At 40.8% G+C, this 27,327-nt stretch overlaps 2 protein-coding genes across 5 annotated transcripts in view; one reads left to right on the top strand and one right to left on the bottom strand.

Annotated features, from left to right (window-relative positions):
- Positions 1-7,846, bottom strand: part of uggt2 (UDP-glucose glycoprotein glucosyltransferase 2) — a 35,599-nt gene extending 27,753 nt beyond the window's left edge. For 2 of the 4 annotated variants that reach the window (XM_034574892.1, XM_034574895.1), the window contains exons 1-14: positions 7,715-7,846; positions 7,182-7,332; positions 6,038-6,120; positions 5,785-5,915; positions 4,255-4,367; positions 3,938-4,115; positions 3,200-3,296; positions 3,052-3,121; positions 2,814-2,914; positions 2,498-2,597; positions 1,984-2,044; positions 1,604-1,695; positions 1,277-1,427; positions 213-332 (exon numbers count right to left, since the gene is read on the bottom strand). In XM_034574892.1, the coding sequence (XP_034430783.1) occupies positions 213-332; positions 1,277-1,427; positions 1,604-1,695; positions 1,984-2,044; positions 2,498-2,597; positions 2,814-2,914; positions 3,052-3,121; positions 3,200-3,296; positions 3,938-4,115; positions 4,255-4,367; positions 5,785-5,915; positions 6,038-6,120; positions 7,182-7,306 (1,422 nt within the window). In that variant the 5' untranslated portion in view covers positions 7,307-7,332; positions 7,715-7,846. Of the gene's footprint in view, positions 1-212; positions 333-1,276; positions 1,428-1,603; positions 1,696-1,983; positions 2,045-2,497; positions 2,598-2,813; positions 2,915-3,051; positions 3,122-3,199; positions 3,297-3,937; positions 4,116-4,254; positions 4,368-5,784; positions 5,916-6,037; positions 6,121-7,181; positions 7,333-7,488; positions 7,508-7,714 lie in introns of those variants that run through there. The other 2 variants (XM_034574896.1, XM_034574893.1) reach the window with 2 other exon arrangements.
- A 1,952-nt stretch (positions 7,847-9,798) lies between these two features.
- hs6st3b (heparan sulfate 6-O-sulfotransferase 3b) overlaps positions 9,799-27,327 on the top strand; it is a 61,496-nt gene continuing 43,967 nt past the window's right edge. Inside the window, exon 1 of the mRNA XM_034574899.1 lies at positions 9,799-11,228. Coding sequence (XP_034430790.1) covers positions 10,684-11,228 — 545 coding nt within the window. The 5' untranslated portion in view covers positions 9,799-10,683. The remainder of the gene's footprint in view (positions 11,229-27,327) is intronic.

Genomic DNA, 27,327 nt, shown 5'->3' with positions numbered 1-27,327 from the left:
CAAAACCAATCTGAAGCATTCCAAATGTGCTCTGTATGCTCATTTATGTCATGTATGAGATGTTATAATAGTAAATGACCAAAACCTGACAAAAGGTATCTAATAGAGTCAGATGTATCCAAAGAATTTCAAAGTGTTCTGCTGATTCAACATAACAACTCCACTACAATGAGCACTGTCCTTAATTCCTATATCTCCTGCTGTCAACTCACCAGGTTGAAGAAATTGCGTCGGATCTGCCGGATCACGCCAGGAAAGGTGGCTCTGAGCAGTTCCTGTATACCGGTTGGCCAGCTGCGGTACATTGGGTCATTCTCTATGTCATTTATCCACTGGAAAGCAAAGGAAAATTATATTATTCGAGAGCTCTACAATGAAATGACATTTTGGCCATTTGCAACGTTAAAAAAAAGAAGAAAATCAATATGTGGTGGTACATGTTGATATTGTGGTGGGCCACCACAAATAAATCAATGTATGGGAAACACTGAGAAGAATAAAAATATATTTGGTTCATGATGAAACTGAGGTCAGTTGAGTAGGAAGTCTGAAAAAGCCGTAGGTGCAGTAGTTAGCCTCAGAGAAAGAATGTTCCCAGTTCAAAACCCAGCTTGACTGGAGCCTTAGGTTGATTGGAGACATCTAGATTGACCCAAGGTGTGAAATGTGAGATTGAATGGTGTGTCTCTGTGCGTAGGCGATATGCTGGAGGCCTGTTCAGGGTGTACACCTCTCAAGCATCAAAGGATAGGCGGTATAGATGATGGATGGAAGAAAGTAGAAGGTGTATGGAATCAACTGACATATATATTTTAACTAGAGTAACCAGCCTGCTCAGTAGACACCAGTATGATGTTGTATCACTGTACAATTTTATGGAAAGACATATATTGCAAGCTGATGTGTATACATTTAACATTTTCACTTGTTATAAAGCTATTATACACTGTCTTCTCTCTCCTTCATTGTCTCTCTCTCTCTCAGACACTTATATTTTACATATTATAGATAGTACATCGTCTCTGGAGGGAGAGATGAAAGTTGAAATGACATGAATTTTAAAATGGCCAGAGGGGCTAAAATGAAAACTTGCTAGTTTTTAATTTGATTGGTTGACTTCCAAGTTAATAATTGGGGTTTCTGGTAGGATCGAGACGGTGGCAATAGCCTGATGACCGATCCACTAATTCATACCCTGGTGCAAGTACACAATGAAGAAAAAACATCTTCAGTATTGATCTGGGCCAGATGAATAATTATTCTGGACATAACTCACCATTATGGCTGGATGTCTGATATCTAAGGCGTAGTTGTCATCCACAGCATTCACAGGTAACTTCAAAAGCTTGCCCTGATGTTCTCCCTTTATGCCTAGGTTATGAAGCCCCTCCAAGACCCTGGCCTCTCCTCTGAGGATGTCCAAAATGCTGTAAAATTAAGACCACAGGTTATTTCCTAAACAAATATTAGCCGTGCAGCAGTGGCTTTGAAATGCAGCCACCTCTGATCTTGCTATAAAAGGGATTACTGAGCTGATGAAGGTCTGAGGTTTTTTGGGGGGGGCTGGGAAGCAGACGGCTGGCCCCTCCTGCTGAGTTTCTACCTGAAAGGGTTGTGGACGTCCAGATCAATGTGCAGTCCATTGATGAAGAGCTCCCCATCTCCCGGGTGAACACCAACGGTCTCACTGAGATGCTGAAAGAACAAACTCAAAGTGTTAATCGAATGCCAAAGCCCTTTTATGTCTGATCTCTCTACAAGAAAGAATTTGCACGGAGACTGCAGCAGGAAGCATAAAACACAAAGTGTGGAGAATAAGAGAAAAGCCGGAATAAAATGTTGCATTTGATGTTGTTAGTGGATTTATTTCAGATATAGATTAGAAACCCATTCTCTAATACAAAACTTGCGCAGCGGTTAATGGATGTTATCAAAGAAAACCTCCAGCACTTTCATGTGGGAATGCTGCTTATGATATCGTACCTTTTGGTTCTCCTCAATTTCTTTTCTCATTTCCTGCTTTACGGCCACTCTTGTCAGTGATCTGTGGGAACAGTAAAACATGTCCAGTCACCATCAGCTTTTACCATATCCCCAGCCGGCTGTAAAATGCCAGTTTTAATCTCCAAAAACCTGTGGGCTTCAAGATGGTACATTTGCAGTCAATTCCCTGTGTACACACAACTCTTACTCAGCGCTTTTTGGTGTTATTACAAGCTGCCTGAGCCAAAATAAGCGAGCATCAAAAAAGGCTGATTAGATCTGTGCAATAGAAGTATTTATTGTGGAAGTAATAGGTGTCACAGGGAAAGTAATAATGCTCAAACACACGGGTTTTTAAAGAGCATATTTCCTGTGCAATTAAATAACAGCATTTGCTGTGGATGGTTCACACATTTAAACACAGAGTAGGGCTAAAAAAAACTAAATTTTGAAACAGCACCGAATGTGTAAGCCACTCAGGCAGATCGAGAGAAAAAAAGATGGATTTACTTACCTGGCTTTGCTTGGAAAATTCTGACTGAGGTCTCGCAGGAGCTTCAAAGCATCATACTTTGGCACAGACATGATTCTGTCAGCTGCTTGGAAACTTAGATCTGTAGAGATCACGAAAACAAAATCAAATGTACATATATGTGCACACACACACACACACAAATTCACATAACGTTTACACAACATGAATCTACACGAGGCAACAAAGGGAACTATATTAAATGAGATGCCACAATAGGGTAATAATATAATAACCATGTATATTGATGAACAGTTTTTCTTACAATCACTGAATATATGAAATATAGAATTGATACCTTGCATTTCCCACACTTTGAGAGGGGCCATGTCATTGGTGCTCTCCAGAAGATGTTTGCGAAGCTCAACGAGTTCTTCCTGCAGTTCTGGATGAGATTTCCTTAGAAGAGGTAAAAGAAGAGATTACATTTCAATTATAAGGCAAATCCTTTCTTAATAAAGTCTCACACAGGACAGGATGCAATGCAGCAAAACCAGGAATACAAGAAATTAGCATGTTGTGGTTAAGCTACTTACTTTAATTTTCCAAAAAAGAATCCTTGTACATCGTTTTCCTCCTCCTCTGTATTTAAAGATGTCTTTGGATCTATAAAGCAAAAGATGTGTGTTTCATTTCTTTGGCCACAGTGAGGTCCAGCACACGTTCAATTAGTCAACTACTGACCTTTTACTTTGGTGTCATCCACAGCTTTGTATTCTGTGCTTTTGATAGCCAGCTCAACACTGTAGCCTGATAAAAGCATCTTTTGAGGTTTAGGATCCTGCAGCAGTGAGAAGCAGAGTGATGAATTAAACGCAAACAAAGTAGAGGTTTATTTATGTACCAGACGTCAATTACAAACAATTATCAACTGAGATCCACCCAAGAGGAGACGTTTTCGGCCAATATCTATATATACTATATGGCCAAAATTATAGGTCACTAATTAGTGGGTTCAACAGTTTCAGCCGCACCCATTGCTAACAAGCTTAAACTCATGAAAACAGACATGTACCTTTCAATGATAACCATTTGAATCACAATGAGTCTAAAATTTTGACATAAATTCAACCTACAAGTTTCATCAAAGCTAGCTCACCATTTAAACTTTCCAACATAACATTGTATCTGTTGGAATGTGGTTTAATAAAAGCTGCTGGTCAGGCACCCTAACTCTGTCAAAGAGGGTAACTTTCTGATGGGCCGTATATGACCTGGAGGTCAGAGGTTCCAAACCCACTTCTATAAAAAGATGAAACCATGGAGGTCTAAATTTAAATATAAGTTATATTAGGCTTTACTTCTCAGAGGGATAAAAATATTCATCGGGTCAGATCAATAAATAGCTTATCCACTAAAACGTCGGTCAGTGTAATCTTTGGGACACCACTTAAAAATGGCTGTAATACCATTGCTACTCACCGCTACAAAATGCCGGAGCACATACATGAGTGTGCCCTCTTGGGCTTTCTCGGAGAGCGCCTTGTGAAAAGACGTGAACTTCTTGGTTCCAATCTCAGCATAGAGGATCACAACTGGCACATCTGTTTTATTGAGTCCGGGATATGTGTGATCACTCTTGTACAAAAATGGCTTTGGCCTGAAAACATTTAGAAATGGAAAAACATCACCACAGGTTAATTACAGTGAGTGAAAGCATCAAGCAATACGATTTATAACAAGTTCATTATGCAAACTAAATGTTAGGGCGTCTACAAAAGGAAGACAGTATATGTTACCTGCCTGCAGCTGCCTTCAGGAGCTTCTTGATGTCCTTGGTGCTGCAGCTAAGTTGTCCATGGATGGAGACAAAGGCAGGACAAGCCTCAGGTGGCGGTTCATCACTGGCTATCTGTTCAGGGCAGGAGGGAGAGAAATGTTTTCTAACACACTGTCTACACACATGATGCTCATGCTGCCAGGACCTGGTGGTTTTGTTCTCATAAAGGGCTACACACATTAAAATGCATGTGACCACAGAGATGCGATTCAGTTTGCATAAAAGACAAATGCATCATGGCAAGTCTTTAATTACAAAGTCCAGCACTGCCACCCTCCCACTCTTTAACATGGGCCAAAGTTAATCAGTTAAATCTGAAGCCTGATTGATTTATTCTCAGGACTCTCCAGCAATCATCACACCGATTTACATTGTGTGGCACAAAACTTAATTTCACCCGCAAAAAGGCCATTACTCACTCAAATATTTAACACATTTTTAAATGAGGGAAATTCATCATCGCAGTGCATCACTGTCATAAAGATGAAGTTTCTCCTTATCACTGCTGAAACCTACACAATCAAAATACTAAGAAGTTGTGGACATAGGAAGCACTGGAATTATATGAAACTACTAAATAGTCAAATTTAGTCAAGAACAAACTAAGAACAATCTCATGTCAAATAAAAAGCTTACATTCATTTTTACAGGTTTCTGAGCATGTACTTAAATCATTCTTAAATTACACCTTAAACAGTAATATCAAATATACAGTAAAGATAAATGTCCCACACAATATATTAATGTAAAGTAAATCAGGAAGTATTACAAAAATCCAGAATGTAAGTAACTTCCACAACTATGCTTTTCCTAACAACAGAGATTTTAAGGTCTCATATTTGTCCACTGTGGGAAACAGTGGGCCCCTGAGGTTATGGATTGAAAATAAGCATCGATTCTCTGTCCTCTCTGTCCACCTCTCCCTGCCTTCAAACCATCATGCGTTTTTAAGACCACCCTCTCTCCCTGGTATGAGCAGGATGTCGTCCTCTCCTATATCTACAGGGTCCATATTCTAGAATTGTGGTGCCTAAAACTGCAGTATGAAGGATTTTGAGAAACCTGTAAGCTACATATGACAACATGAAATAAGCTAAACTAAAAAGGCTGAAAGTCACACTCATTCGTTTTAATAAATGAGCATGTAAATGAAGGCATCTGAGAGTAATCCAAAGGGAACCATGGATGACTCTGCTTGTCACTGAATAAATTATAGATAATTATCATTACACATTCTGGAAGAAACCACAGAGACACCCGAGCATTGTTGTGAGAAAATAAGTTATTGATGAGGAGGATTCAACACAGTGGTCCGACTATAATTATCGTCATTAATGGCTGTGCCCCAAAGTGGTCGAGAAAAAACCTAAAGTAAGGCCTGCGGAGCAACCTGGCTTGAGACAATATAATCATCCATAACAAGAGATGGAGAATTGCTCTTCTCCTGTATTCTGAAGCAGCTTGTAGGAAGAATTTGATCATAACATACCTGCTGGGATGCATGAACAGCTGGTGAGTGACACCGTAGAGCCAGGGCAAATTTGAGAAGATTCACTTGAAGATCCGTGAGGAACTGGCCAGCCTTCTTTATGACCAAGTTATAGTAGGAGCGCACAGACTCTGCAAGGCACATCAACATTTGTAATAGTGAGGCTTTTTAGAAGAGAAGAACACCTCTTGTGGTGCAAAATTATATATCATTTGTTAGCATACTTCTGAAGTCTTGGTTTCCAAAAACATACCTCCTTGCTTGTAGACAGTGAGTTCTTTCACAGTGTCGACAAACTGCCAGAATTTTTCATTCCCGTCTTCTGCAATAAATTCGCTGCAATTGAGAAAATGATGATATTAGTCAGCATAAGAAAGTAACTGACTGCCCGACCACATAATCATATTAGATTTTCTAGCAGTAATTATGCCCATCTTGTCGGCTCCATAGTGTCTATGTGAAGTACCACACTGACCTTACAGCAGGGTTTCTGAAGGTTTCATCAAGAATAATTTAAGACTTTTTTAAGACCATAATGAATGAAATTGAGGACGTAGGCCAAGTACAACACATTGGAAGGAAAGATCAGAGTCCCGGAATTACTTACACTTCCCCTTAATTGAAGTTGTGGTGAAGTAGTCTACTAGAGAATAACCCTTGAAACGTCCACATTATCTCACAAACTACAGACAGAGACAACAGGCATCCATCTTTCCTACAGTCAAGCTGACTGTACCGAGACAGATTCTGACCAAGGCGGTAGTAGATTATCAGTTCCACGTTGATCTTATTTGTAGTTGTATAATAATATCCGTACCATTGAGAAAGAACAATAACAAAATGTGCACGCCACGGAAACATTTCTTGCAAAAAGAAAACTTGCTCTAAAGCACAACAGAAGAAATGTTAAATGACCTTTAACATGATTAATACCTGAATGTATTGAAGACCTAGTGCAAAATATTTAATAATAATACAACTTTATTTACACTGCACTTTTCAAAAACAAGTTTATAAAGTGCTGCATAAACATAGAAACAGAAAAATTACGTACACAAAGACACAAGAAATCTAGGTAAAATAGATTTAAACATATCTAGGTCAATTTAAACATTCAGATTGCTGAATTTTAGACTGTTTAAGACCCAGCAGAAACCTTGTGCATATCATCTGTTGATGAGTTGAATTGAATAATACTAGAAACACGGATTAGTAATTAGGGTATAATAACCTCTAACTGAAACAGCAGCACCTCTATCCAGAAACAATACCGTTATTTCTCTGGATATTCCCCATCCAATTACTAAGATCTAAAGTTCCCATTGAACCGGGGCCCCCACACAGCCCTGTTCAGGGCAGATGTGTTTGAAAGCGGGTCCAGGGGGACGGTGAGTTACCTCGTCTCCAGGAGGAAAGGCGTCATGCTCCATTTGGCTCTCAGGCTGGCAGTGACTCCTTTGGGTGCCCCGGTGACATGATGTATGTTCAGCAGCAGCAGTGACAGCACGATAACAGTCCTCATGATGTCCGGGGCGACGTGTCATGAGCCTGCGGAGAGAAGGAGCACACTGGGGGGGTCAGCACGGCTCCTCTGTGCCCTTTGAGAGCCACTGCCACGTAGTTACTGGGACTTATTGTCAGAAAGGCACAACACTGCTAAACAATGACGCATAGGTCAACATGTATGTAAAGAAAATAACGTACAACTGTTTAAAAACCTCACAAATTCAACGTTGCTGAGGAAGCTGCGGGAGAAAAACACGTCGAGGTGACAAGACGTGATTAACGTTGAGTAGCGTTCAGATCAAAGTTAACTTTAACCGTGAATGAAAACGTTACGATACGCTAGCGGGATTTAACCCGAACAAATAACGCTTGTGTTAAATAACAGTAGTAGCACATAGCAAGTTTCCAATAATATATCCCTCACCACCAACTGATGCTAGCCGCTTCCATACAAAGCAAAAGCTCCAGGTAGGTATTTTGGGAAAGCTAGCTGGCTAACCGGTGCAGCTAGCAAGCTGCCTGGGTATCCGGGTGGCTGAAGCTGGCCGCTACTCACGTCTGGAAAAACCTCACGGTGAAAAACAACGCATTGTGTGTAATTGTTTTCAGGCACAGCTTTTAACATTATATTCACGTTCAGAGTAAATATAAACGTGTGTCAAATTAAATAAAACATGATGCTACAGTGGGATTTTAATCTGGCACAACGGCAGACAGCTAAAGAGACAGACGCTGAAGCTGTAGTGACTGTGTCTCAAAAAATGAAATGTTGAGTCGGTCAACTTTTTTAACAACCTGCTAATTAGTATTAGCACAATTTTAGTCTACACACATAATTTATCTGTAATAAGGATCACATTATATTAAAAAGGAAATCAGTGTCATTACTAATGATTTTGGTTGTTTTGGTTAATTCAGAATCCCTTCAAAAATTTGTTGAGCCACTAAAAACACAAAAATAGTTACATTTTCTTTTTATGGTGGTTTCCACTGGTCCTCCTTATATTGTTAGGGATTGTAATTTCAGAATAAACATTTTAGCTCATGTAAATTAAAAGTATGGATATTTTGAATAAACCTCAGTAACAGACTGGTCTGCTATTGTCGGTGATATACAGGGAGAAAAGGCTTCCTTTTGTTCAACATACAATAGAAATGTTGTTTAAAGAAGTATCTTACAAAGTTTCAGCATCAATTTTATCAGGCGCCTTTTAATTCTGATTTATTTCGGGGGGGGGAAAAAGTGTATTATTAGTACGAAAATGAGAATTAATGTGTAGATTGGTTTTGATGTGATGAATTTGTGCTGAGATTTCATACGTAGTCCCGTCTTTGATCATTCTTGGTGAATTTCGCATCCATGAATCTATAACGAACTGGTTTGAACCTCTGCTTTCATCATTTTATCTTTCTGATCTCAAACAGTTCACCCTAAATACTTATAGTAGGCCTGTTTTCAATAGTATGTAAGATTTGATATTAATGTTATTGAATGGAGTTACTCACTCCACTAGCTTGTAAAATTTTTTCACGATTTTTACTCCACTCTTTGCATGTTCTCAGGTATCATGTAGTCACAGATAAAGTAACATAAGTTTTACTATGAGCTAATGTCAAGACGTAGACCATTACGTCTGCATATGAGTTTTAAGAGTTTTATAACACACTACATTTATTGTACATCTGCCATGGAGGGGGGGTTCTTTTCATCCACGATGGGGAATTTTGTCCTTATTCCAACGTGAGAGTCAAGGATAAAGAATGGCATGTGCATTAGACTTGGAAAAGTTCCGTAGAGTCAATTTTATGATTTGTGATATTGGGCTTGACTTTCATAAAGTTGGTGAATTTATGCGAAACACATTTTGAAAAGCATTATCAAAATCAACTATTGCAGAAGATGCAAGGATAACAACCCTATTGTTTATGACTACCTGGCAACCATAGCAAATATTCACTTCTTTGTGACTGCAAGCAACTGTCTTTTAAAGCTTTTCTGTTAAAAGAAAAATTACAGTTTCAATACCTAAATAAGCCTTGATGACATTCTCAGGGGGATTTTCTGCATAGTTCCTCCCATCTGCAGATGGCATTTCTGTGGCTTGAGTTGTACTTCCCCCAGTGAACTAACACTCCTGTATAAAATTGGTGGGCTGTCCATTTAATCCCAATTTTGGCATAATTTCAAAGGTTCGAGTTTCTGCTACCTTTCTCCATTTCATGTTTTGGCAGTTGGCCACTGGTGACATTTTAAATACTAATGAACTCATAGCACATGCAGCATTTGCCGTAGTGCTTAATTAAATCCAAGATTAGGTGACTTAATGAAAGAGGAATACTAATTAGGCTACTAAATTACACATAATTCAAAAAAAACATTTGGATGGATGGATGGATGGATAGATGGTAGGTAGATAGATAGATAGATAGATAGATAGATAGATAGATAGATAGATAGATAGATAGATAGATTATTCTTTTATTATGACTTACTGCTGCAGAGGAAGTGGCTTATTCACTTTTAATTGCTTTTCCTAACACTACTGCGTTTTCAGCAGATACTGGACATTATTGGACTATTAAATAAGTCTGTACTCTTAAAACTGGCAACCGTGCAGGCTGTAATCAGAGGGCAGTGCTTTCTCTTTAATCACCAGAGGTCACACTCGAATGAATGCGCCTCAACGAAAAAAAGTTACAGCCGGATTTAGTATTTATAAGTGCTTAAATCTCTGTGTTGTCTCAGTTCAGTGTCACTTTCTGGCTTTGCTGCGTGTTGAACGAGATTACGGGCTAGACGGGATATGGGATGTGTGTGGGGGGGCTTTTCGCATCCCCCCAACCACCAGCAGCACGATGAGAGCATATAACGCATATAGCCTGGTCTGTCGGATGGGATGCAGCATCCTCTCACAGTCACTGCTTCAGTCTGCACAGGCGGTCAGAGGATGCTGATGTGCAGGATGCTGCCGGATCCAGCCCGTCACCGCGAGACGAGCCGTGCGACGTCTCTGCAGGAATGAGTCCGAATCCTGCTGCCGCTGCGATTTAAAACAAAACTATTCGTGAGAAAAAAACTCCTCTTTATTGCATCAATTTTCAACTTGACACCGGAGCATGGGAGTCGGCTGCAGAAGTTGGACAGACAAACATTTTCAATGCCATGAATGTGGACTTTGGACAAGATTTACAGCGCAGTGCAGAAGAACAGAGCAAATAGGCGGACCCGTGCTTTTGTGTGCAGATTATGTGTCTCTGGATATTTCATGAACATGATGCACTTAAATAAAATGCACCTTTAATGTGCCTTGAGGCATGGAGGGGTATTGATCCAGAGGAGAAATGCACGCTTCTGATTCACAGTAATGGAATGAAGACACTCTCCTCGATACAATGGATGATAGATCCAGTAAGCTCATGTTGGTCCCTATCCTGGCGGTGCTGTTTGTTATGATTGGTTACCAGTACATATGTCCCGCAGGCAGCAATTCGTGCCACTTCAAGCCCGGGGAGAAGCTGAAGGGGGTGAGCCTGCTCTCCAGCCCGGACCAGGACACGGACGATTTCTACAGGGACCAGGACCTGGAGGACGACAGCCCCGCGAAGCTGCCCTCCAAATTCAACTTCACCGAGCGGGACCTGGACAGACACGTGGAGTTCAACATCAAAGGGGACGACGTGATCGCGTTCCTGCACATCCAGAAGACCGGGGGCACCACTTTCGGGAGGCACCTGGTGAGGAATATTCGCCTGGAGCAGCCGTGCGACTGCAAGCCGGGCCAGAAGAAGTGCACATGTCACCGGCCGGGCAGAGACGAGTCCTGGCTCTTCTCCCGCTTCTCCACGGGCTGGAGCTGCGGGCTGCACGCAGACTGGACCGAGCTGACGAACTGTGTGCCCGTCATTATGGATAAGAAGGAGGCCCAGAGGAACAAGAGGTACAGAGTGCGTGTGTGTGTGTGTGTGCGTGCGTGCGTGTGTGTGTGTGGTCCAGGTATTAGTCATGTTGAGTAAATCTGTTTAAACTATTAAATATTTAAATGAAGACACATTGACCCTAAGTTAAGGTTAGGTTAAGGGTTTAAGACAAGTAGTAAGGTTAGAGTAAGTGTCCAGGAAATCACTGTAAGTAAATATAACGTCCTTCAAAGTCATGATGAGTCCGTATGTGTGTGTGTGTGTGTGTGGTGTCCCGGTATTCATGTTGAGTAAATCTGTTTAAACAGCAACACTGTGGGGACTTGTCTTTCCTATGGGACAAAAAGAGAGTGCCCATAATGTAAACCATTAAATGCTAGGGTTTTAAGGGTAAGTGAAGTTTAGGTTTAGGTTAAGTCTCGGGCAAAGAGCAGGGATAAGGGTAGGGTTTAGACAAGTAGTAACTATGGTTAAGGTGGTTAAGGTTATGGTTAAGGTTAAGTCTCCAGAAAATCACTGAAGGAAATATAAGGTCCTTCAAAGTAATGGATACACAACTGTGTGTGTGTGTGTGTGTGTGTGTGTGTGTGTGTGTGTGTGTGTGTGTGTGTGTGTGTGTGTGTGTGTGTGTGTGTGTGTGTGTGTGTGTGTGTGTGTGTGTGTGTGTGTGTGTGTGTGTGTGTGTGTGTGTGTGTGTGTGTGTGTGTGGTCCAAGTAGTGGCCCAGTCACATTATAGGGGCAAAAATAATGTTTTGGTTGAGGTTAGGTTTCCGTAACTATAGTTAAGGTTTGAGTAAGTCTACAGGAAATCAATGCAAGTCATGGTAATGTCCTCTAAAGTCACTGTGGTCCCCACACTGTACTCCCAGGGTCACAAATCTGTAATACTCATGCTTTGTGGCCCCAAAACCACAGGGGCCTCATGATTCATTCCACACGTAACTTTGACCCTGTTCACACCTGGCGTTAATATGCGTCCTTAACCTCTAATCCAGACTTCAGTCTTGAGCCTTGAAGTGAGCGGCGATGGAACATGGCCCAGGATGGAATGGGTGCTCACTCACAATCTCCACCGGAAGAGATATATTGTAGTTAAGTCAGGAAGTGTGGAACAATAGAGCCATAACCTTCTATCAGCAGTCTATATCAGTGACTACTGTAAGTTTCCACAAACAGATACTGTAAAACAACTCCAATCACCCAGCATCGGGTTCTTTACATTTGCATTGCACTGTGCATCACACAGTGATAGAAAACACCAAAACAGCATTCCGGATAACCTTTTGTTTGCTCGACCATCGTATAAATCACCCATGTTTGTCCTTTGTGCTCACATCAGCCCTTCACACACAGTGAACTTGTTCCTGCCCAGCTGCTGCCGTTATTCCCCCTGACTGTCATTTACCAATAGTTCAGAGCCGTCTACAGAACTCACCTTTCATGGAAGAAATTACACGGTTCAAATGTTCCACAACCCTGTGGTGGTTTCATTGTCGCTGGATCAAAGCTCTAATTGCAGCTATGGAAAATGGCCAGAAAATATTGTAGTCGCTACTATCGCACCACATTCAGGCTTGATATTTGATGCCGCATCATCTCAGGAGTTCGAATTATTGCAAGATGATGAAGTTATCTGAGAGGAAAAGCTAAGAACCACTTCATGTGTAATGCATTAGCTGTTTTTCAGCAGTAATTGCAGATGGAAATACATTTCATTGCATGCATTGTATACAGTTTGTGCATGTCCTCACTCAGCTGAGTGGATGCACGTATGTATTTTTCAATGCAGTGATTGTTTTTGGAGTCACTAACTTTTGATAGCATCACATCTGTCCATGAATCCAAATGTTAAACATCCATCAGTCGGTCATAAATCCTCAAAGATTCTCTCACAAGTAAACAGAATATCTTTCCAGGCACACGCTGCATTTTTGAACATCGAACAATTTCCTTCTCTGTTTGGAAAAATACAATCACACACTGAAACTACAAGAGCACATGATTTATTTCTGCTGTGCCAAGTATTTCCTTTACTCTGGAAAGTGCTCACTGGATGTGACAGCTCTTCATTTCACAGCTGCAGCATCTATTCTGCACTTACCGTCCCCTCGCCCCTTGTTCTTTAGTGGGCTCCCGCTGCATCTATTCTGAGATGATTCTGCCTCGACCATGACTGTTGGCAGATGCACCCGTTAGACCCCTCGCTAAGCATCCACTGCACGCGGCACATTTCCTAAGAGGGATGACTAAAAGCATTATGCAAATTTCATCTTCATCATCATTTTGTGTATAAGCGATGCCTTAATTAAAATATACTAAATGATATAAGGCCAAAGTAATACAGAAAAGCATTTACTCCTTTGCACTGCAAAATACATAATTTGTAATGGAAACTAAAATAATCCACTTCTAGAAAAATCTTTATGCCACCTAAGGGTGCAATGGGGAATACCAATCATACATCACTGCCAAATTCAGATGGCATGCCCTTGTTATCTGGTTGAAAGGCTCTCAGATTGAGTGGCTGTCTTTTCTGCAGTCTCAGCCATTCACCTTGCCAGCTCCTGAGGTGGCACCGAGAGGTGGAGGTGGGGCGTGGCGGGCTGCGATGGCCCTGCCTGCATGGCACTGCATGGCCTTTTCAGCCGGGCTAGGGAGCGCAGCACAGCGAACCAGCCGCGCAGAAAGGTCAGCCGCGTCAGCCCGGATCAGTGTGTGTGTCCTGCAGCGTGGTTCCTCTGGAGTGTGCCGTCAGTCAGTGAGCGGCAGAAGTGGAGCAGGTACAGCTAGGCTGGGTTTCTTCAGGGGTGTTTTCTGGAGAAACATACTTCTAAGTGATGTCGTCTGAAGTTGCTCTCTGCGTGGGGAGAGAGAATCATGGTTTCAGCCATGTTCAGCTGGATGAAGCCGGGCTTGTTGAGCAGATTGCCTTCCTACCATGTCATTTCAGAGGCCGGCATTGTGGAGGGCTGAAATCCTTTCTGATTGATTCATGTTCATTATCCAAGTGCTGGGTTTGGAGTTACTCTGGTACTTACATTTCTAAGTATTCAGATCCATTTACTTTTTCCACATTGTTTTGTTGCAGCCCTAAAAATAATCCCTCACCAATTTACATTCATTAGTCCATTGACGCAATCCTGTCTCTGAGCTCTGCAGCCGTTCATTCAACATTATAGCTTGCTCTGACATGCATGATCATCTGTGAGACGTGAGATAGACATGTGGGACTATTTAAATCATACCCAATCAATTGACTCTAACACAGGTGGACTCCAGTCAAGTGCTTGTCAGAGCAAAGGTTCTGAATACTTATGTCACCAACTATACTACATATACATATACACCAATAATCCAACCATTGATCTTATTTAGAATAAGACGTTATTTTGGTCATGGTCTTTACATGTGTTGGTAATGGAATATTCCATTCATATTCCCGTTAACATGTTACAAAGCATAGTCTGATTATGACTCATCATATCATGATTACTTCCACTATGTCATTACGTCCAGCGATATTCCGCCCGTTTTCAAACCCCAACTTGAAACAGTGTAATTTACAATGCTATTGTATGATTGGGTTAATATTGGAATATTGTGTCCATATAAATTAAGTTTTGTGTCCATATAAATGATTCTTTTTCAATTTTAAATGACTAAATGTCTAAAAATCTATTTTGCTTTAAGGCTGGAATAAAAAAAGAGTAAAGGAGTCTGCATAGTTTCCAAATGCACTTTATTCAGTATGACACCAGATCACAAAACAAGGAAGAATTTCTTTTTACCAATATATATACCAATGCATAACGCAAGGTCTGAGTAAACCATGTCTTCTGAAGAGTATTTGCATGTGTAGTAAAAGGTTGCAGGTCAATATCAGAGAAACATTTGATGTTGTCTTCTATTGAATTGAGAGCAACCTTATTCAGTTTCTGCAATATTTTACCCTCGGTTTCCATCCTTGTACCATCAGAATATGTCATTGAGATTAGAAAAAAAACAACAACCACAGTTTTATTGATACAGCTGCAGGTCTGAGGTGAGGAAATGTGATTATCAAACATACAGCCGGAAGTCTCCAGTGAAGCTTACAATATACACCTTGAATAAATCAGCTGTATAAGACGTAGGGCTGTCCAATCTTCCATGTATAAATATCTTTATTATCATCTAAGTTTAATGTCCACAGAATTGTACATGAGCAAATATCAGCCACATTCATTTTAAATGTCCCCTGTGGATGATAGACAATAATAGTACATTTGTTTATCGCACAGTTCTGTCAAACTCTCCCATCTGATCATGATTTAGAAAAAAAAACAATTTAAGATATTTCTGCAGCAGTCATGTCATTAATGGTGGAAGAGACACATGAATCAGAGACACTGAGAAGAGGCAGCTTCCGTGTAGTGCCAAGGTCATTGGACCAGAACACAAAAACATTCATGCATGACAACACCATTCATACAAAAATCACAGCGGGTGGTAGGAGCTCAGCCAAGGAGCAGCCCAGCGCTGTCAAACCGTCAAACAGGTAGTTCACAGATGCAGTGAAGCTACTTTAATAAAAATAAATGAAGAAGAACAGGTATATAAGCAGACAAGTAACAGGTACCTTGAAGCAGGTAGCAGGGAAGGTAACAGGAACACGCGTCCTAACTACTAACCCCTACTTTACTATGTAGAGGACTAGTGAGATCATCAGGAAAAGAAAAAAAGGCGCGGTGTATTTTCTTTGTGTCCATAACAACGTAAATGGGTTAGGGTTATGGGTATGACGTGAAACAGCAACGTCGGCCGGTGGAAAATCCTGCAATTAATTTTCACAGTTTAATACTAAATATTTATTCTCCATTTAGTATCAATACTTTGAGGTCAAAAACATGTTGAATAACCATATTAAAATGTAGAAATAAACTTGTTTTCAGTAGTTTATGCTGTGATTCTTTTTCCTGCTCGTATAAACATTTGTACGACAGGTCGCGCTGTTCCTGCTGCTCGCAAATCAAAAGAGACACTATTGTTAAACATTAATAGAAATTATAAAAATAAACAAAAACAAAAAATAGGTACAAATTTAAGTCGACATTAAAGTAGATAAAGCTGTCACACGCGGACAGATGTAAATGACTCATCCTTGTACAAAGCCATAGTATTCTCTCTCTCTGTGTTTTCATGAACAATCAGATGCTTATCAAACCATCCTGTATTATTATATTATAATAAATGTATTATAATTCTTTTTTTAAATTAGTATGAGTGGTATCAGACAAACACAGCTACATCCTCCCAATCAACCCCAGCAAGATTAAAAGATGCTCACATGGAAATTAAAGATATTGAGGAGGTATTTTTTCAGTAACTAATATTGTCAGTGGTGCGCAGCAGTGTTTGCACAGTGCACACCTTTTAATTGTCGAGCTAGTAATTACAAACAAGTAAATTATCTCCTGCCTACATTTCAATTCATGAAGACATTTTTGTCACTACGTGTCGTTGAAAATGGGAGTTTGGTTTGAAAATACAATCAAGAGAAATTTCAATAAATGTAGAGACACCAAATTAACAATTGATTGGTTTTTATAGTTGTTTGCTTTTCAGAAGCAAACCGGTCTGTTTTATTTTATCCTGCTTCATCCATTTCCTACCTGTTTGGCAGGTGCATCAATTTATGATTTGTTTAGACCATAAACATCCACACGGAGGATGTGGACAATATTCAGAGCAGCTGCATCAATATAAATACGTTTGAGAGTCGACCCTCATTGGACAGTCTGCCTTTGTCCCCCTTTTCAGTTCGTCTTAGTTCCCTCCCTTTTAACTGTGGCCTCATGGTAATTCCATGCAGATGCTGATGTTGCAGTTTTTATCAATTAAAAAAATCTTCATTAGCAACTTTCTTGTTGCTTATGCATAATGAATGCTCGGTTTAGAAGTACAAAGAGACCCGAGCCAGAACACGGGTAAAATACGGACACTCGATGCCCCTCTTTGATGAAACGCAGAGAGCGAGAGATGTGCCTATGAAGCAACGGCAGAGGGAAGATGTCGTCCGCTGTGATTCTGGATGTTTGCGTCGCAGTCTCCTCTAAGGTTGATGTTACGTAGACTGGGAGAACGGTGTTACCAAGGGTGTCTGCAGTGTGAATCAGAATAAAAAGACAGAAGAATTAGAAAATAGGACATTTAAGTATCACTCTTGATTATGAAGATTGCATTGATTTTGGTTTTGTTCTTATCTCATTTCCTTTTCAGATTCTTTCAAACGCTTTTATTGGAAGTAGTTGGGCTGATGGACGGTGCCATCGTGATATTGTGGCGGTCATTTCAAACAAATGGACGTTTAAACTGTAGCGTCTCAGAGACGTCAGCTGAGTTGGTGTCAGTGTGTGTGTCTGCGGGTGAGACAACCCAGACTTTGACATACGTGTATGGAACATCTTTTTTCATCCTGAAATATTTTGATGAGATATATTTCTTTTGTTGTTGTTTTTTTTTCTTTTTTCGTGTGTTGCGTGTTAGAAACGTCATCAACATGCCCACTCACTCCCTGTTTATTCTCAGGACAATATCCTGCTGTATTGTAACATTCGCCAACGTCTTTACTGGGGAGCTGGCCGGAAAAAGTCTGCATAGAATGTCCTTGGCAACTGACTCGGACATTTTTATTATCATACACGGCCCCTCCAGATAATTTCAGGAGAATATCCGGAGTTCAGTGCATGTCTCAAAGCAGCGTGTTAATAGTCACTCCAGCTCAGAGTTTGAATGATGGATAGCATTACTTTAAAGGAATTATCTGCTTGGCTGAGATCATGCTTTATTAATCATGTTTCCTTGCTTTAATTATGCAACTTTATAAGTATCTGAAACTATGTGTATCTCATCTACTTATTTCGTAGAACCGCAAATCTATGAAGTAAGGTCCCCCCCCCCCCCCGCCACCAGTCACCACATTCTCTATCTTTCCTCCAACGGTCCAGCAGGAGCAGTAATACATTGTTATTATTTACATGGCGCACTGATGACACGGCCTGATCCTTGGCTGAAAAAACACTTCACATCATATTTTATTCATAACAAGTGATGCAGAGAGAGCTGCAATTACTGTGTGGTCATTAATACTTACAGCTCTGAGCACTAAACCATGCTTCTCTCACTCTGTCTGCTACCTGTGCATGACATGTACCACTGCAGCGCTTCTCCCTGAACCAGCTTGTGGGAGGGACTCATTACTAAGCTGACCCAAATGAACTTGAATGCTGAGAGCTGTTGTATTTTACATTTGCCGACACTCACATAGATTCTTTGGTAACTACACAGTCAATATCTTGTCTGTATATTTGACTTCATACAACTTATATATCTCTTCTCTTGGAAATATCAGTTCAGAAAACTATTTTTCACTCTAACTGTTCTATTATTACATGGTGGGCTTCTCATCAGACTGAGTTTGCCTTGTTGTCATTCAACTCTACAGTGTAATATTTCCATTTTCCTCTGAGCTCCTCAAGATATAAAGGCAAAATAAGTATTAATTCATAGCTTACTTAAAATATCCAACCTGTATTGGGAACATAGACTGTACATTAAGTTGGATGGCGCGTCTCCCCTTCCTCCTGTATAAAAATATCCTGGATACAGGCACTCAACCAACCGCGAGTCCATCTCAGCTGTTAATCATAAGACCAAACATACCAGAAAAATTAACACCTGAGCATATACATCGATGTGAAAACAACTACCTAAAATGACAGACACCATCTTTGAGAAATGTTTATTTAACATGGAGTTTGACTAAGTTTGGCACATGTCCCATCTACTAACATGGAGGAGTTGTTTGTTTATATCCTATACAGCAGCCAGCCACCAGGGGTTGTTCGAGATGATTTGGCTTCACGTCATGTCGTCTGTCTTCACACAGTCTATGGTTGAGAATATCGGTTGGATGTGTGAGGCAGGACAGAAAAGCCCAAATTTGAACATTTAATTAAAAACATTAAGATCAGTAAATTGATAGATTCTCTCTTTACATTTTATGGACTTTTCTTCTCTTTCTTCGTGTGAGAGTGACACTGAAAGACCTCAAAGAGACAAAGTGAAGCAGCAGGGTAATGGAAGCCCCCACAGACGCAGATGAACCCGAGGGAGGAAAGTTGAGCAGATTTACAGTTCTGGTCATATTCTTAGATGTGGGAGGCAAAGTGCTCACCACAATGATGGGATGTTTATTATGTGTGGAGGCTGAGAGTGCCCTTGCAGGCCTTGAACTTCCAGGGCGCTGATATTGCTTTTCATGTGTCATTAATTCAAGTCGTCATCGCTGGCAGGCCTGAGCGGTAGTCGCAGTTGGTTTGATAATTACTGTAAGTGTTACCTCTAGAGAGAGTGCGACAGCATATACCAGTCATTTGTTCACCATTGTTAAACAGAAAATGAAGCTGTCAAGGAAGTCAGTGTTGTCCCAATTAGACAATGGCAGAGAAATTGTGGAGTGCTATTTTTCATTTTTCAAGAGGAACAGAACTTGCTTGCAAAAAGAGAATAGTTTGAAGCCGATATTCCAGCGGAGGTTGAGAAGAAGAGCTCATGCTTAACTTAACCTTGTCCGACTGTTGGTTTGGGCTCGGACATTAATATTTGATAAGAGGTTTGATACTATATCAAACAGATGGACTCTCAGGGGTAGGAACTATGAAATGAAATTCCTAAAGTGGTTCCTGTACCTCTTTGCTTCAACCATCTTCCCTCCATCACATTGGCTGTTTAAACATACACTACTTACGTGTTTCACATTTAAAGTCAACTTTACAAGAAAGGCTATAAGGCCTGGGTTAAATGGGGCAGATTCATTTATTTATGTTAAAAACGTAAGAGCTGCTCTAATTAATATTTTTGACAATAATAGATGCAATGATCAAGTATAATGGACACGGGACTGCTTGTGGTAATGAATAAACGGTTTTATCACCCAGCTTTGCAGCTCTCCTCAGTTCTGCTCAGCACACAACTTTTGTTTTATTTCACTCTGTGCTTCTTAACCTTGTTTCCAGACACAATCAAAAAAGGTCTAAAAACCCCAAGACCTGCCCAGCGCAGCCGTACAGACAGTGGAGTGTTCAGAAGCTGAAAGACTAGATATTTAATTGAAGAGGCGGTAGAGACCAAAAACAGAGTGAATGTTTGAACAAAGTGAATATTGGATTTACAATTATCAGGCGCAACTCCAGATGAATCCTGACGCGTGCAGGTTTCATTAAACATTTTGTCAGAGCACTTAAAAATAGGAAGTAATACAATAGTTTCATACTGCAGAAAAACTGGAGGAAATTGTGCTCAGATGATGAGACAAACTTTAAGAGCTATGAGTCAGAATAATCTTTTCCCCTGACTAGAATCTCCAGGGTAATCCTTGTTTTCTCACACAATGCTTTGCTGAGTAAAGATGTGTATTACTTTATGTGAGTGTGTACCCAGTTTTCAGAAATTTAAATCAGGAAGATTTCTTTTTTTTGCCATGTAATGTCTGTCTTCCGTTGCTGCCCCAGTTCCACACAGAAATCTGCTGCTTGATGCATGATGCACCAAACAGGGAGCCCTGAGTTGTCTTCACGCATTACTGCTCAGGGCACATTGATTGAATAACTGTAAGCCCTTATAGGCCATTGCAGTATTACCATTTGGGAAAGATGAATAAGCTTTGCATGTGTATGAGTTATAATGAATATTTGTCTTTGTCCATTTGGCTTGGGACTGTTTGAGATGTAGTATGGATGGAAGTTAGTGTCCTCCTCTAAAAGCCACTCTAGTTAATGAAAGCCATGCGGCTCGCCAGAGCATTCTTGTAGCTTTGCTGCCGCTGTCAAATACTTGCTGGTCTGGCAAATATGAGTCTCCAATTGCCTGATTCAGCTTTTATAGTGTGATTAAAGTGTGACATTTGGTCAAGAGGTTGGCTCTGACCTTTGTGATCCACAGTTTTCTGGGAGCTGACTTGGGGAGACTTGAGGCTCATTTATACTCGAGATACGTTTACGGAAATGGACGGAGCTTTCTGTCCATACTCACCTTTACACTTTCATTTTGTCCATTCATACGGACAAAACGTTCATTTTGTGAACGTCTAGCTTAAGCAAGAAGACCATATGACATGGGAAATAAATTTCCACAATGAAAGATCTTTCAGGAGAGACTGCGACTCTGTGGTTGGATCATTGTTTACAACGCATCCACTTTTGCTTCTTTCTTAAGATATAAATTATCATAACCTCCTCCAATGCTGCCATGTTTTTTATGTCAGACACTCTCAACCGTGCGCTACCCTCTAGTTTATGTATTGCTTCACAACCATGCCAATGCAACGGATTAATTTATGTTTCGAAAGTGACATTACATTATTTCATCTTTTCATGCATAAAGGCAGCATAAATGAGCCTTTAGATCTTGTAAGAACTGACATTGTCGTAACAGGAACCGAAATGTAGAGCATTCTTTGTGCCTCAGTTTTCTCTCTTAAACCAATGACACTGTGAAGACTCAGCTGTTTTCTCATTTTTGATCTTTATCATTACACGTGATAAATACCCTGTGCTAGTTCTGAACCATGTGACATCACGACGCTCGGATCCCAGATGTGCTGTCATGGATCTTAACTCCCACTTCCCAGTCAGCTTGTGATCAGGCTGTGATCACCCCCTAGACTGGAGTAAAAAAGAAGAGAAGCAAAGCACCTCATACTGATCTAGTTAAATGCAGTCATCAGTGTGATGAGAATGAGTCAGCTGGTGCAGCAATTCAAAGATCCTGTGTTTAATGTCCCCATGAGGCCTGTTTGGTGTCTGTGCCGCGCAAGTGCTCCTGTTATCAGAGGGGCAATTAACTTTGGCTCTCTTTTCCCCTTAATTGAGAAAAGAACATTCTACCTCTGTGCTTTAAACAGTCCATAAAAAGGTAATTGTGAGAAACTTGAATATTTCTTCTACCATAAATTCTTAAGTGTTTGTTGATCAGGAGCTGCCTGATCAGCAAGTTCCTGAAACTGCTTTGAAGACAATTGGCTGGTGCTTCTTTTATGCTGTGTTCTACAAATATTTGGCCTCAGACTCAGTATTTTCCACCGGTTGTGTCACCACTTTTAGACTCAAGAGTCAAAGTAAAGAGGCAAACCTTATGTTTTAATTAGCGCTCAGTTTGTATTTTTGGTAAGATTAATTCCAAGAATCACAGAAAAGAAGAGCAAAACAAAATGTTCTGCAATCACATCAAGAAGGCAGACCTGGTGAGCTTCCTTTTTAATTCACAGAGGAATTTTTCTTGCCTGTGTGTGGGCGACTGGACGTGTATGTCGTTTACTTGAAGCATTGACGTACCAGTGAACAGTGACACGGGAAAACTCCAGCAGAGCGGTGTTGTTTCTCGACTGATACCTGTAAGAGCGGACGAGGGGGCAGTGCCAGGAATAACCACCTCTGTAGTTGATTTATTATAACAACCCGGGGAGAAGTCATCTGTCCTTATGTGGGCCAAGCTGGTGACAGGTAAGTTATACTGTGGGGAGGTTAGCTCGGGCCGCCTGCTTCGCTCTGACTGCTCCCCCAATTTGGACTCAATGGTTGACTGAGCACCTAGCACATTCACAGTGTGAGCACAGGTAGAGTCACCTTTACATTGTGCTGGCGATCCAACATCTTCTGGCACATATGCAATAAAATAGTAATCAATAAAAGATGTTGACTGTATAACATCTTTACCGCTGATGTCTCCTGCGTCTTCCTTGTGCCGCTGCATCAGTCAGCCGTGCTGCGGGAGAGATTGGAATAATCTCACTGAACAGATTGCAGTCCAGATTGCCTCCTAAATTCCTGCATTTATAAATAGGTGCTTGTTCCTTGTTTGTTTTGGGAAATGATTACGGATATTCGAGCGGCAGTGCACTTAGTTAAAGACAGATACTTGTCTTCATTACTGTTCAATTTAGAATTTAACATAAAGCCAGCATGTAAAGCAAGAGCACCTTTTAATCACGTTCACCAATGAGGTTATGTTTTTACCCCGTCCTCTTGTTTGTGGGTTGGTTTGTGAACAGATTTTCATGAAACTTGGTGGAATGACGGGCAGGAATCCATTACAATTTTGGTGTGGATCCAGACATTGTTTTTCACTTTCTTTATCATTAGGAGAGAGGGCGTTTTGCAGCATTTTCGTTAAATTCTCTGAGAATATTTCATGGATCTTGATGAAAGAATTCCGTCATGTTTAGAGAGCTGATATCTATGAGTGTGTTTGGTGCAGCTTGATTAAATTCGAGGGGTCTGTTAGGCTCTTGGCTGAGGTAAGCGCTCTACTTGTCACATATTAAAACAAGTTTTTATAATCTAGAAATTCCCAACTATCTGTAATTGTCTGATTTGACATTTACGCAAGTGTAATGTTTTCTATACAGAAGCTTCAGGTGTGGTGTTTTTTTGTTGTATGTTATGGTGACTAATCAGTAGTTTATATCCCGAAGGAGCAGAATTTTCACCTTTTGATCAATTTCTTTTCACACCCACCAACGATATTGCAGCTTAAATTGGATCCCAGGCCACAGTATAATAAGTATGGATTGAAAATCCATCCTAACAACAGTACGGCACTGGAGAGTCGAGGAACATCTTGCGGCATCGCAGAGTGCTGGTGTGGAACAAATAGCATTATGTCGCAGCGCATGTTGTGATACAGCACATCAACCTCATCATAGGAATACGATGTCCCTCAATGTGAGGCGGTCCTCTCGAGGTGCCGGATGAGCGGCTACAAAACAGAGCTGTAAATCCCACTCACAAATCCGGGGATCAGTTAACTTCTCATCAGGCCTCATTCTGCAACGGAGGGTGAACTTTGCCTCATTCATCATTCTGCACGAGCCTCCGTTCTCATGTTTGGAAACTGAGCTGTGAATTTATTTACTTTCTCTTCGAGTGTGGTGAAAGGAAATTGTCTTAACACTGGAGGCATTTGCTCCACTTGTGATGCCAGGCATGTCTGTGAATAATAATAACGTACAGAGGAAGGAACAGTATTAAGTGTCTTTGAGTGCCTCATTTTGAGCAATACACGTGAATTTTCAGCAAATGGCTTGTTCCTGCCCAATGCCATAAAGAAGGTGATTACGCCTGTGTTAAATATTTCAAGATGGAGAACAAACCCATACATATTAATGCCACATGACATAAATTAGCATTGATTCCAGTTCTCACACACCTATAAAAGTCAGTGTATTATATTATATTGGAGCCTTCAGCAACACCATTGTGCAGAGAAGTTGCAGGGTTGTATCAGGCCTGGGAATGCAATGCGAGGTGCCAACATGACTAATGGGCCAAACCTGGATCCCCTATCGACTCGCACAGAAATACTCAGGGATTGATTTGACTGCTTATGCCACTGCCATAATCTCCCACCCAATGATGTGGTTTCATGGCTATTTGTAAAACTGCTGCTGCAGCCTTTTTTTAATGTCACTTGTAATCTCAAATTTGATCACGCTGGCTGCTCAGAGAGGAACCATGTGTGGAGTAACTCTTTTCAATTCAACCCACCGTGTCACCTCCGCATCCAAAGAATGTGGATGTATCCATTATGTGGATGTTCAGAGTAGGTGGCACAAAGGGTTGTAAGATTATTTTTTTGTATGCTTTTAAAATATCTTATGTAAAGTGAAAACGAAAGAAGCATTGCAAAACATCTATCTAATAATTTCAGAAGTATGCGTATTGTTAACGGCCCAAGGAGGCGCTGTGTCGAATTAGGTGCGATTTGAACACGCAATACGTTCAATATAAATCATTTTTGAATAAACAGGTGACCAGCGCTCTATAGCAGCTGTGACTCATCGATGCAAGTGACATGGTCGATTACGGCAACGGCAACGATTCTCCAGATCGTGGTTCTGTATACTGAACAAGCTTCACTGAAGTTTGAATAAACAGGTGAACAGCTCTTTGTGCAGCAGCGGTGGTGCAGCTTCAGAGCCCCCCCTCAGCCGGTCTTTCCTTGCAGGTCACTTTTACACATTCAGAAAGAAAGAAGCAACCATCACCACAAACCAAACAAACAGCCCATTCCAAACAATCAGGTTTATATTGGGTGCTGCACTAGTTTAGATTAAAGCCAGGAAAAAAATCAAGGCCAGAGAAAAGCAGATAAGCAATTTTCCAAGCTGTTTTGCTGTGACAACTTTTATTCTTTGCTTTTTAAATATCACTGGTTTATTTTGGTTTTTTCATAGGACTTCTTCATGACTCACAGAATGAAAAGAGATTTAAAAGACTTACCCAGGGCTTGGGTGCAAGGAAATCATGTGATTAAAACATGGCTCTGGTAAAAAAAAAACACATTCAGCTGAACATAAACATCTTTATTCGTGATTATCGGACTATGGATTGAATGTGTCTTTAAAAATGCATGCAACACAAGCACGAGCAAACAGTCACCACCGCAAACGGCTGCGTGTGCTTGATCTATTCGTATCTACTCCATCTCAGAGTGAGTCCTGCAGCCATCCCTGCTTGACCAAAGTGAGAGAGGAGAGAGCGGCGCTCCGAGCAGCTGTTCCTGCACAAGACTGGGGTCTTTCCATGTAGATGATTGATTCAGGTGCGGCGAGGAGGGAGAGGAGGGATCAGGCTTTGGGCTGTGTCCGTTAATCACACTGTATTACCACACAGGAGGCATTTATCACCAAACACCAAAGGCTTGAGTCCACGGGGAACACTGAAACCAATCTCATCGCTTGCATGCAATCCATCCAGGTCCACGAAAAAGCAGCCGTGCAGAGCGCCACCACATTCATTTTCTGTGTAAGAGGGGGATGTTCCAAAGAAAAAGTGAGAAGCAAAGAACAGGGGTTTAAAGAGACTTTCGGATAAGTCCTTGGAATATCCTCAGTAGTATTTTTTATTTTTTTTACCTGGACCAATGTCACGGCTCTCTGGTGGTGTTGTCCCAGGAGGAAGTGCTTTGATGTAAAGAACTACAGCAGCCGGGAGTGCAACCCGTTCTGAAACCACGACTGTAACCGCATTGCAAATGTCCACAACCTTGAATCACAAGACATGATAACAGAACCATGATACAGCAAAACCTGTTGAGTTCACTTTACAAAAAAATGTTTGAATTAAAATTAAAAAGAATTAAAACTAGAATGCAATAAAAAAACGAACAATTGAACCAAACAAAAAATTTGGAGAGTCTTTACAACCTTCTGTTATTACACCTTAAAAGGATAGGTAACCGAAAAATGTAATTTCACTCATTATCTACTCACCACTCTGCCGATGGAGGGGTGGGTGAAGTGTCTGAGTCCACAAATCACTTTTGGAGTCTCGGGGATAAACGACGTTGCAGCCAAATCCAATACAATTGAAGTAAGTGGGACCTCTTCTCCGGACATAAGAAACAACAGAAAATAAACGTAACATGCCTCCATACTGCGCGTGTGGTGTCATCCAAGTGTCAGCAAGCCCCGACATTCAGATTCAACTCGAAACGGCGTCATTTCCACCATTTCCTCTGATATCCTCTTCGGAGGCGCGTTCATGTTCTCACGGACACTTGGATGACACCACATGAGCAGTATGGAGGCATGTTGTGTTTTTTTTCTGTTGTTTTATTCTGTCTGAAGAGAAGGTCACCTTGGCTGCAACGCTGTTTACCCCGGAGACTCCTAAAGTGTTTTCAGGACTCAAACACTTCACCCACCACCTCCATCGGCACAGTGGTGAGTAGATAATGAGTGAATTTTCATTTTTTTCGGGGAACTATCCCTTTAAAAGCTACAACTGCAGGGGTGATGTTAAGTCTTCCATTGGGACACATGTTCTGTCTATAATTATTGTTGTAAGGCAAAGCAAGTTTATTTTAACTGTACATCTCATACACACAGGCAGTTAAAGTGCTTTACATAAAAATTGATTAAAAAAAGAGCAGAGAACATAAAAAAAAAAGGTTATGATGATCTTTTTTTTTTATGGTCTGCAGCTTATGAGATTTTTATATTTGGCTGTAACAGTAAGAAAAGAACACATTTAAACAATTTTTTTGTTGTGGTTGACATTGACTTACAGTTTCATCCT

The sequence above is a fragment of the Hippoglossus hippoglossus genome, chromosome 21, assembly GCF_009819705.1.
Source record: "Hippoglossus hippoglossus isolate fHipHip1 chromosome 21, fHipHip1.pri, whole genome shotgun sequence".
Classification (NCBI taxonomy): domain Eukaryota; kingdom Metazoa; phylum Chordata; class Actinopteri; order Pleuronectiformes; family Pleuronectidae; genus Hippoglossus; species Hippoglossus hippoglossus.
The sequence above is the reverse complement of the archived record's forward strand: the minus strand, read 5'-3'. Positions and strand labels throughout refer to the sequence as shown.